The 12,594-nt window shown below is 28.7% G+C and overlaps 1 protein-coding gene across 1 annotated transcript in view; it reads left to right on the top strand.

Annotated features, from left to right (window-relative positions):
* Window positions 1-12,594, top strand: part of LOC142321740 (sodium-dependent neutral amino acid transporter B(0)AT3) — a 187,815-nt gene that overhangs the window by 119,204 nt on the left and 56,017 nt on the right. The window contains exons 10-11 of the mRNA XM_075360081.1: window positions 1,444-1,606; window positions 6,495-6,695. Coding sequence (XP_075216196.1) covers window positions 1,444-1,606; window positions 6,495-6,695 — 364 coding nt within the window. The remainder of the gene's footprint in view (window positions 1-1,443; window positions 1,607-6,494; window positions 6,696-12,594) is intronic.

The raw sequence follows: 12,594 nt of genomic DNA, 5'->3' as shown, positions 1-12,594 counted from the left end.
TTTTATCTCCTCTGGGTTTTCTGTAATTTTTCTATCATCTAGTTCCACTCATGTTGTTCCTTGCATTAGTGTCTTTCACTCTCAACTACCATGAATACTACTGTAAGTTCATGAACTCCCATTTCCAGTTCTCAGGTTATTCCTTATACACACCACACACACACATCTAATAATCCTCCCCACCTCATTTCTGATTCCATATTCAAATGCACCCAATACGACAGACAGTATTCATATTCACTTATCTGTTCCAAACTAAGCATTAGAATTTAACATAATTATCATGTTATTTTCTATTTCTGTTTCAAAAGATTCGTTTTCCTCATCTAAACTGCCTATTTGTGTCACATACATCTATCTAATTTATCTTTGATTATTTCTTTCTTTTCCTCAATTTTCCTAATTAAAATTAAAATACTCATATTCAGTTTCCCAATTCTAAACTTTTGACATTTCCAGATGATTTACCCATTTTTCATCTCCATTTCCAAAGCTTGTGTAGATGTTTGAAAGTAATTTTACAATACTAATGGCTTTGATAAAGCTGATGTTTTGGAGTACTTAGTCTGGTTCTCACCCTTGGAATTGTCCAGCTTGGACAATCCTACCAATACATGTATAGCGTACATCCAGATATGTACCATACCTGCATGTTTCACCTCCATGTGAAACATATAGGTGGGTCATAAGCCCCACCACCATGTCAAGATCCTGTATTTCCTAAGTAGAAACTAAACTTAAGTAACTGAAGAATTACACATTCCATAAAATTTGTGAACTATTCTAATTTCCTTTCTGATATATCTTATCATATGCAAATTAAGATATTCTTATGATGTTTTTCATACATTAAAAAAAATAATAATAAAAACAAATTACAAAATAGAAAATTCATTAAGAAACAACCAAATTAATCATATTCAAAAAAAAACTTAAACTGCACAAATGTTGGAGTTCTTTACAATACCATCTCTATCACAAGCAGTTTATATATATATATATATATATATATTTATTTATTTATTACACATCTCATTTTTAGTAATATTGTCTTCCTTTTTGTCTAATTGATTTTTATATTTTTTTCTGGTTGATGGATTTTTATACTCATCTTGCTTGATTTGATTTTTCACCATGTACATGGATCCTTTTATAACATCCTTAGTGTGTCTTTTTAGTTCTGAATGCGAACATTTGCAAAGTTTATTTTGGATTTCTTATCTACAATCATTTTTCAGCTATTTTACAGTTTTATGTAACAGTTTTTATATTTTTTAAATTACTAAATTGTAGCATTCTTTGTGATGTTTATGGAAATGCACTAAATCTTTTGGTTATTTAACCATGAAAATGAATAAAAAACATTATTAGAGCATAGTTTTTAATCAGTATAGTAAAATATTTTCCTTCTCTCATTAATTCATTTTAAACAATTTTTTTCAGATTTACTCAAGATATAGAAGATATGACCGGCTACAGACCAGGTTCATATTGGCAAATAACCTGGAGGTTCTTAGCTCCAGTAATTATGTCTTGCATTCTTGTCTCTTCTATTGTTTTTAGGATACTTAAACCAAATACATACATGGCATGGGATGCAAACAGAGTAAGTATAGAAAAGTATTTATAAAAAATAATATTATAAATAATGCATGATATTTTTAATACCCATATACCATGTGTCCGACGAAGAGTTATACGCTTTTGATTTAGTATCAGTCGCCCTTTCCATTGATTCTATTGAAACTATAATCCTTTTAATGAAGGTTCTAAAGATTTCCTGTGAAAATTTCAACTTTCTAGGACTTATAGAAACAAAATGACGGCTTTCAAATAAAAACAAATTTCAGAAAAACCACATTTTTTATTCATTTCAAAATAGCTGGTAAAAATCATTGAAACCAGATTGTTTAACAGCTGTTCAAATTGAATAAAAGAAGTTAATAATTAGCCTTAACCTTGATTCACTTTTCTATGTAAACACTTAATTGTTAAAATAAGGTTTACCACTGAACAAAAAATTAAATGTTTTGCATGGACCATTGCATTGATAAACTAGCAGAGTTCATATGATATTTCAAAGCTGAAGTTCCTAACATTGATCCACCAACCAAAATGTCAATTTCTAAGCGAAAGTTTGTTGTTGGAAACTGGTAGTGTAGTTAAAAATGCAGCCAATCATCTATTAATGAAGAAAAAGAGCAAATGGTGTTTGCTTCATTGCTGCGATTTCCAGATACCAAATTCAGTGAGAGAAGTTTCTTTAGATACTGGTGTGCCAAAATCAGCTGTTCAGAGAATAGCAAAAAGGAATAAAGCATCATTTTTTAAAAGCCGCCCGATTCATAATTTTTCAGAAGATGACCTAGATAGGAGAGTTAAGTTTTGTTCATATATTATTGAGCATCACGAGGTTGATCCAGACTGACATGGCGTGTTATATTCTCAGATGAATCTACTTTCTACCTTAATGGTATGATAAGCAGGCATAACTGTAATTACTGCAACATTGAACTCTCATATTTACTTAGCAGAAGAACCTTAAATCAAAAGGCATTACTGTCTGGACAGCTGTTACTGTCAATGGTTATTATTCTACCACCATAAAGTGTTAAATCAACACTAAATGCCTCATTTTACTGTTCCAGAAATGAGATATGCTATTTTTCAGCAAGATGGAGCCACAATTCATTTTGCAAACTCAGTTAACCTGCAACTAAATACTCACCTTCAGGGTAGTTGGACTGGTCTTCAAAGTGAATTTTTCAATGAGCTACCGAGGTCGCCAGACCTTACTGTCTGTGACCTTTTTCTTGTGAGGTTATTTAAAGGAACATGTGTACTTGTGAAATTTTCACAGAACATTTTTAGAACCTTTGTTAAAGGTCTGTAATGTTTTAGTTGAATTGTGGGGGAATGAGTGGGTGATACTAAACCAAAGCATTACCTCGTTGTGGGACACATTTTATATCATCCTTGTGTTGCACTTACATCATAAAAATCAGTCTGGCTCATTAGTAGCACTGATAATTTTTTTTTCTGAGCTTACTGTTGGTTAAAGCTATCTTTACTTCTTATTTTAGTATTATGAACTCCCTCATTTTTTAAGACATGTGAATAAAAAAAAAAACTGTAGTGATCAAATCCAAATTAAAATAAATGTGGAAGTAAAAATTATTAACAAAAGTTCTTTCATTACGTGTTTCTGACATTAAACAAAAATGAAGGAAATTCAGGTTTTTTGTTTAATTAGAATTGCTTTGAAAATTATCAGAAAACTATTAATATAAAGTCTATTGAATATGAGTGTTAATAATATTGTTTTTTTTTAAAGGAATTCTTTTAATTTTTGTTGGAATGAATTAGTAGGAAAATGTTTGAAATAGATCAGAAACATAAATATATTAAAACTGGCAACAGAATTATAGTAAGACCATTTTTTGAAGTTAAACACATAGTGTTGTCTTATGCTAAAATTATTCTGTTATCTGGTTTGGTAGTTGCTGATATTGCTAGTTTTTAAAAACAAATGTCTATATCATAATTTATTAATATTTAATAAATATTAAATTTACATATTATTTATAAAAAGTAAATTTAATTAATCATTTTATTAATTAGCTAGCTTGTCAGGGCTTGCTTTGCCCTTCCCATCTAGCCAGGGGCCCGGCCTCCTGGCTAGATGGCCCCACTGTGTTCATTATCCTCATGGTTGTGACACTAATACTGATAATTAACAATTAAATCCTGAAAAGCTCTCTTTCTTCCTATGTTACCCTTGTTCTTGTCATAGAAGCATTGATACGCTCCTGCTGTAGATGAATTTATTGCTCAAGTCTGGGCGAATTCATGAGAAATTATTTACAAAATAATGAGAATCATAAAAAAATGGGAGTACTCAATTCATGAGCCTGTAGAATCTCAAAAAAAATAAATAAATAAAGTTACGTAACTTACAAGGTCCTTCTTAAACAGGATTATAGTAGTTTCAAAAAGAATCAACAATATCTGTTATGTTATTGGATGCTTAATACCAAGCTGCAGATGTATGAGTATCCATCCATGTAGTTGAATATCCATGTATTTGAATAGGCTGAAATTAGCATACTTTTAATGAGAACACAAATGACAAACATGCATAATTACACTTTCTGTGTTAATAATTATTAATTTGTGGAGGTAGAATGTACAAGCCTGTTTGGTTTATCTTTCAGAACATTAATATGAATTTGCTTTGATATAGATTTTACAAAAAAAAAATTAAAGTTCATTGATTAAATTTTTAATCCTTAAGATGATGTTTAGATATTAAACATTTCTACTGATCTGTTAAATCACAAAGAGTTCATGTTGTGGAAATTACATCAATTATATGTTCATTAGAATACAATTTTAAGTCAGTTTTCTGCCCAATTCAATAAAAAATCTCTAAATTTTAGAACTGTTTTGTCAAGGTTAAGCTCATTCAGGTTTAATCTGGACTAATATTTAGGTCATCATGATATTTAGGTCAATATCACGATGTATCTTGACTCATAAAATTCCTTACTACAGAGTATATTTTCAAATTATCAGTATACAAATACTTTATAATTACAGATGAAATTTCCTGATATATGTTGTCAATGAAAATACATAAATTAGTGTACTTAATTTGAATGTTGGATACAAAAGCTGTTAAAAATTCAGAAGACATTTCCTCCCACTTTTATTCTGAATCTGCATTCAGATAAAAATAATATGTAGCCATTCATATATTTCTATAACATGAAATTTATTTATTAAAATCTTGTGAGGATTGGTAATGAATGGTTTTTTAGATTCAAAGTAGATTCTGTCTACTACCTATTCTACATCATAGAGTAAAATGAATGATGTCACAATCATCATTTGTGGATGGTTTCTACTTGCTCCCATTTCTAACTTAAGTGCCACAAATAATAATAGTCGATTCATAAAATTTTAGAGTGGTTAACCTTTAATAAAAATATACTGACAAGGAGTGTTCTGGTTATTTAATGAATTTTATAGGTCCCATGGATGATTTATTTTTCAAATATAATTAGTACTACAAAAAAAAAAGATAAAGACCTATAATTAATTACATTGTGTAAATCACCCTTCATTGGCACAGGAAAGGCAACTGCAAACTCTGACATTTCTGAGAAATTTCCTGATCTAAGGCTGTGATTAAAAGTTGAGGAATGAATCTGTGCTAGTTGATTTTCTAATTTCTTAATGAGAGTAAGGGAATTATTATTGTCAAATCCATTAGTAGTTTCACATCTTAGAATGGCTATTGCTTTGTTTACTTCATCAGGAGTTACTGTAGCTATACTGATCAGGCAAGAGTCATATATAAAGTTACACAGGGCTTATGAACAGTCTGGAAATACTCATCAAACATCTAGGCTAGATGGACCAGTTACCATACTAGAATCTGTGTTCTGTCTAACTTGTTTAATTACTTGTTGAATACTGAAATAGTAAAACATGTCAAAGGAAAATTAGTTATTTTGTTTGTATAATCTATTTCAGGACTGTGAATTACATAATATTTTTGCTTTACACTTACAATGATAGATTGTACCCTTTATTGTACAGAAACATCATATGTAGCCTTGGCCAGTTACCAATTACTCTGCTTGAAGATTAATTCCCTTATTTGGATTGACTTCTGGTAAATAATAATTTCAACACTGCTTTCTGATCCAAATTAAAAAAATCCATTTTCTACAGCTAGAACTTGGTGACTCATCAATATTTTTTACAAATTAGATGAAACAGCAGCTGCATACATGAGTTTGATATCAGACATACTCTTCTCATACATAACAAAAATTTTATATATTGAAATTTGTATTTATGATACAGTGGATTCTTACTAAGTAATCACTTAGAAAATACTTCCTAGAAAATATGAATACCTAGCTCTATCAAAACAGATGTAGGTTTATTTTTATGTAACTCAGCATAATTCTTTAGTGTGTGATAATAAGTATTATACTTCCTTTAAAAGATCTTTCTACCAACTACCAAGTCATTTAAAACATAATTAACAATCTTTTGACTGTAATTAGTTACTCTATTTTCATTTAACCTGTGCAACCATGAGCTCAAACAATTTGCATTAATGCATTATAAAGATTTTTTTTTTGTAGTACTTTGACATATTTGATTTAAAATTGATCAGCATACTTATTTTTTTTATATAACTGAGATATTCATTCTGTTTTTTACACCTCTCTTCAGCCAGTTATCCATCAGTAATTATCCAAAAATGAATGCTTTTGAGAGTCAAAGGAATTAACCAACTTTTCCCTTAACTATACTTAATTGATCTCTAATTTACCTATCTGTACTGTCTAGACTTGGGTAATTGCTGGTGATAGCATTTGCAAGGATCAATTTGGCATTTATCAGAATTTATAATTATAATATTTATAATATTATGGTTATTTTCTCCAATCAAATAATCGTTTTTACAATTCCAGGGAGAAACAGTAGAGACACAGTATCCTACATGGGTTATGGTGATTGCTTGTTCAATGATAACTGCTAGTATACTGCCAATAGTGTTAGTATTCTTGTTGAGAAGGTTTCAATGCCTAAAACTTGATGTTGATATTCACCAAGGAGCTATTAGAAGAATTGATACAACAGTCTCCACTAAAGAAATGATGGGAGATGTTGATGTGAGTATTGAAAATAAATTGTATTATGAATTTTTAATCTTAATAGTAAACTAACACAATTTTATTAATTATTATTAAGATTATAGAAATACTTCAATTGTCACATCATTTTGACAAAAGTTTCAAATAGCATTTATCCAGTTTTCATATATTACTTACTGAAAAGTGGTTTACGTAAAAGAGGTTTTTCTATGATGTAGAGCTTAAATATCCACTGCATATAATTAATATTTAATTAAATGTAACAAATAATAAAACACTAATTAATATAGTTTAAGTACAATATTAATTAGTAAAATGATTTTTTTTTTCGCTTATTGCTTTTGTTTATTACCTACCCATGTTTAGTACTTTCACATGAAATTTAAAAACAAAATTTTAAATATAAAATCTATAAAGATGTTTACTAAGTACCTTTTTAGTCATTGTAAAATGAAAAATAAAATGTTATGCTAACCAAGATTTAATAAATAAAAGCATTATATGAAAAAAAAAATTAATAAATATTTATATTCTGCTGCAAGGATGATGTAAGTTTGTAAATTTAATTATCTTGATTTTTAAAATTTTTATTGTTAGCAAGGCTAATTATATGTTTTATAAGCAAAAAATTATGATAGAACAATTTTTGGTTTTTAAGATTAGCTTGAAATATAACTAGGTTGTTCTATGAACTTTCAAAGAGTATAGATCAGTTTTTGTTACAAACACAAAATAAATTTGATAATCGTAGGAAACTTTTAATATGATTTTACTTTTGAATAGTGAAAATAATAAGGACTAACATCTTTGTAAAAATCTTTGTATTGTAAATTACTCTTCAAGAAACAGATATAGTTACTCAATATTTCCTTACATTAATTGCATTAAACTTCCTTGCATTATCTTAGTATAAACACTAATATTAAAGTTATTTATCAGACTTCTTGCTCAAATGTTGTTTTCTTTCATTTTGAAATCAACTATATTTGTAGTAGTTGATTGCTAGAGTGGTATTTGTTAACCACAATGCTGGTTTTTCTGTATTATGTTATGAGCTTTTTCTAAAAAGTTTTGTTTTTATAGTTACTTTCATTCTCATCAGATGATGAAATTGAATTTTAATTACTCCTGTATTAAATCAATAGAAGTTTTACATAAATTGAAAATTTAATAGAAATAATTTTTTTTTTATTATGACCAATTTTAGATTTTAACAGTATTATGTAACAAAAATCTGAAATGGAATCTCAGATCTATTTTTCTCTCCTAGCTATTTCCTAGGTATGAAGATACTCAGAATCCAAAAATTTTGACAGCACTTGACATCATCTCAGTGGTTCATGAATCTTGAAATTATGTTTATTGGTCACTTAATTGTAATGGTATTGCTGAAATTCATTAAATTTTTCTAATTTTATTAATCATGCATTGTCAAAGATACTAGTCGACTGGCATAACAAAATCCCCTTTGGTATACTCAAGATGGTATCTTATATAATGGTTAACTTTTTGTTTTGAGTATAAATTTTCAAATTTATCTATGTAGCAGAATTTTTTGTTTGTTTACTGAATTTATAATATTGATGGTGCATGTTATCTTGAAAGGAAAAATTACTAGAATATAATTTTTTATAGTTAATTGTTCATTATTGATCAAAATGTTAAAATATATTAAATATAGTTAGTTATATTAAATATATTATATTATATTAAATATAACTTAATTCTCCATATTGTTTACTTTCAATTGACATATAAATTGACAAAACTGAGAAGAAATAAAAACTGAGTTGCTTTCAAAAAGATGTAAGTGTTAATCCAAAACAATGGAAGTTTAAAACCCATGCCAAATCATTTAAAACTTAATGCTTATATTCATTGATAAATACATTGTAAAATGGCCAGGTTTGCATTTTATTATTGTATTGTTATACAATATTTAACATTAATATCGCCACTTTTAAAAAAAATACTAATTTTCCTTATAAAATTTATGTTGCAAAAAGAGGTGTTTAATAACATGTCTTAATACCCAAAGGTATTTGTAAATTACTTCCTTGAAATTAAAGTTTTATTTTTTCTGGGGGGAAAATAAGGTAAATACTTTAATCATTATTCTTTGTTAATACTTTCATATCAACATTTTGATCAAGGTAGATGTTTATTTAACTAAATTCATCACCTCTACAATTAGTAAGCATTTATTCCAGTTTTATTTTCATGTAGAACTACAGTGGTCCTCTTCTTCCACTGGTAGTCATCAATAATTATATCTCCTAAAATTACCTTAAAAAGCTGTAAGTCTGTGACAAGATATTGACTCCAAAATTATTTCGTATTGAAGTTTTATTTATATTTTTAACTTCCTGTGGTAATCACATCTAATATGTTCCAGCTTTAAATGATATAAAAACTGCTGAGATATATACTTATATACTGATGATGTAGTCAATATTAATGAATTGTTACACAATCTTCAATTTACTATTTTTAACTTAATAGCAATATACAATTCAATTTTTAATAAAAAAAATATATTACTGCAATAATATATCACAGTGCGATGAGCTAAACAATCTGCTTTCAATAAATTTCTAAAGAAATTTGTTTTAATAATTTTTTTATTAATAAAACAAATAATTTTTAATTTTAATAAGTTAATTAAAATATGAAACAAAAAACTGTTCTGCAATTTAAAAAAAAAATGAATATGAATTTTAAAAAATTATTCTTTGGTTTTAGGGGCAACTTGCTTTTAAATGGTAATTTTTTGGTAGATTTTAAAAAGTTCTTGTTAAAACAATACTATTTAATTTATATTAGTTTAAAAAGGTACATGTAGCTTAATTTTTATAACATGTAAACAGTTTAGAGCTAAGTTTCTACATGCTCATATGATGCTATTTTGTAGAAACAATATATATAAGCGTTTGGAGTTTGCAAATGAAAGCCATCTATCATACATATTTTTATTTTACATTGCATTAAAATTTAATAATAAAATTACTCATCACTGTAATTATTATGAACTCAGGCAACAAAAATTATTACCAGATTCTTTTTCTGGCTTAATTATAACTTGGATTAAATTTCAGTTTCCTGGATGGAAATTGAAGAGTATATCAGTTTAAAGGTGGTGAGTTTAATAATAATTCTGTCCACATAGAAATGGAGCTGATTATACACAAGTAAATGTTAAATAAAAAAAAAAATTAGTTACAAGCTACATAATGTTTCTGACTATAAAAAATAAATTTATGAATATTGTATTCTAAATACATAAATATCATACAAGTATATATTAAATAAAATATAATGCTACAATGAAATTTCTTTCATGATAGCTGTAATGTTACACTTAACATTACAGCTATCTTTATAGCTATAGTTGGACAATAACTAATCAAATGGGATTTTCAGTCCACCCTCATTCATTCTTTTCAAGATTATTTAACCTTAAAATAGGTGGTAATTCCAAAATTAGAGTTAGGCAATCTCCAAAAACTGAAATATATCAAGAATACAGGCATTCAGATCCTTCTAAAAATACTTCATATAATATTGTAACTTTTAAATATACTTGAACTATGATCCTGAAACCCCAAATTCATCAAAATGTCCAATTTTGTATGCAGGTGGACTGCAAAAAAAAGAAAACACCTTGTTCCCTGATTTTCTTTGAATACCTCCATTATTGACTTAAAAATGAGAATAATTACCTTGAATTGAACCCGAATTGATTGACAGGTCCTTTAAAGATATTCAAAAATCCCAAAAACATATAAATCTTCAATTGTGACGAACCTGAATGACATAATAGCAAGAGTTATGTTAACCTGTGAGAAGAGTATTTAGTCACCAGATCAGTGATTCCCAAACTGTGGCGCTCTGGGGAGCTGCGGCATCTTCACAGGACCACCACGAAATATTGTAAAAGCTTCATAATTAATCAAACCAAGATATTTACATATGGCCTAACTAAACAAAAAACCAAGTGAGATCCTAAAAATATGTAGATTTTTTGAATGGTTAGTTTTTACTTGACCCTGTATAAAAGTACAGTCGCCGGTGCAGAATATTCTAGTGAACACGACCCAGCAATGCTGCGTCTTCTCGAACATGCGGTATGATCGATGATCGCACTAGACACATTGAGGTACATACACTCTTCGCAACAGATTTGAACTGTTCTGGAAGATCTTGCGGAAAGCATATAAGCAAGCATTGCTGGCTCAATTCAGTCAGTCGGGTTTATAATCTAAGTCTAGTGAAATTAAACTCAGCACTTCATATAAATAAACAGTGATGTAAATTAGTTCATGTAGTACAATTAGTTTTATATTACTTCTTGTTTGTTGTCTTAGATAAATAGTTTTGTGATTTTTTGTTCTTATATATTTAATGATGTATGATTTTTTAACCGTAATAAATGTAATCATGCAGATAAAGAAAGTATATCTTCAACCAGTGGCACACTGTGAAGAAATGAAAATATTGTAAATATGATGATGGTTATTTAGTTTGATTATACGTTAACAGAAATTAATGGTGAAACGAGACCACAATGTGTATTGTGTATGAAAGATTTGGCTGCGAATTGTATGTTTCCAAGTAAATCGAAACGCTTTTTAGATGTTAATCACCACAGCATGGTTGGCAAACCTCGTGATTTTTTTCTGCCAGGAAGTTAAAAGAATTGAAACAAGAAAAAATACATTTTTTAAGACTGCATAAATACCAAACAACACTTTGCTAGCATCTTACAAGGTGGCTTACAGAATCACAAAATGCAAGAAGCCTCATACCATCGCAGAAGAACTTATTCTACCAGCTGCTGTAGATATGGTGAACATCATGGTTGGTGAGTCTGCTGGAAAACTGCTTTTAAAAGTGCCTTTGTCCAATAACACAATTAGTCGGAGAATACAACATATGGCGGAGGATATCAACAATCAATTAATTGAAAAAATTAAAGTAGTAGAATTTGGATTGCAGCTAGATGAGGCTACGGATAATAATAAGGATGCTCATTTGATATGTTATGTATGGTTTATATATGATAATAATATTAAAGAAGACCTCTTCTGTTTTTTTTTTAAATATTGCAGAGCAAAGGCTCAGGACCTGCTTGAGATTCTTGATACATTATATCTGAAAATAATTTGAATTGCCCTAAGTGCGTTGATGACTGTACTGATAGAGCTCGCTCCATGTGGCTGCTACAGAGGATTACGGGCACTTATTCGAAGCAAATCACCAAATGCACTGTGGACCAATTGCATTATTCAGAGAGAAGTGCTTGCATCAAAACATCTGAGTCCTACACTGAATCAGGTGTTAGAATGTGGTAAATTTTATAAAATCTCATCCATTGAAAGCAAGGTTTTTTAAAAAATTGTGTGAGGATATGAGAACTGAACAGTCGTCTTTGTTGTACTATAGCACTGCACGATGGCTGTCTCATGGTAATGTTTCATCACTTACCTTTGAATTAGGACAAGAAATTTTTATTTTCCTTGAAGAGGAAGAATACAAAGATGCAGAAGATTTTATTGATGCTAATTTTTTAATAAACCTGGCATATTTATGCGACATTTTTGAAAAGTTAAACTCCCTTAATCTCTCTCTGCAGGGAAAAAACATGCACCTTTTGAAGTCAACAGAAAAAATATCAGCTTTTATAAAACAACTCAAACTATGAAGAATAAAATTGAATAAAGAGCTGGCACTGATTGTTTTTTAATATTGCAGCAATTTTTGATGTTAAATGAACTTGATCTTTCTCAACATATAAAAACTGTATTTGAAGGGCATTTATCACAGCTAATTGTTTGAGAAATACTTTCAAAATGAAAATTTTGATAAGCTTGCATGGATTCAAGATCCATTTAACACTAGTGCTCTGTCTGAATTTACT

This window comes from Lycorma delicatula, chromosome 1, assembly GCF_047948215.1.
Source record: "Lycorma delicatula isolate Av1 chromosome 1, ASM4794821v1, whole genome shotgun sequence".
NCBI lineage: Eukaryota > Metazoa > Arthropoda > Insecta > Hemiptera > Fulgoridae > Lycorma > Lycorma delicatula.
This window is presented reverse-complemented; position numbering and strand designations above follow the sequence as displayed.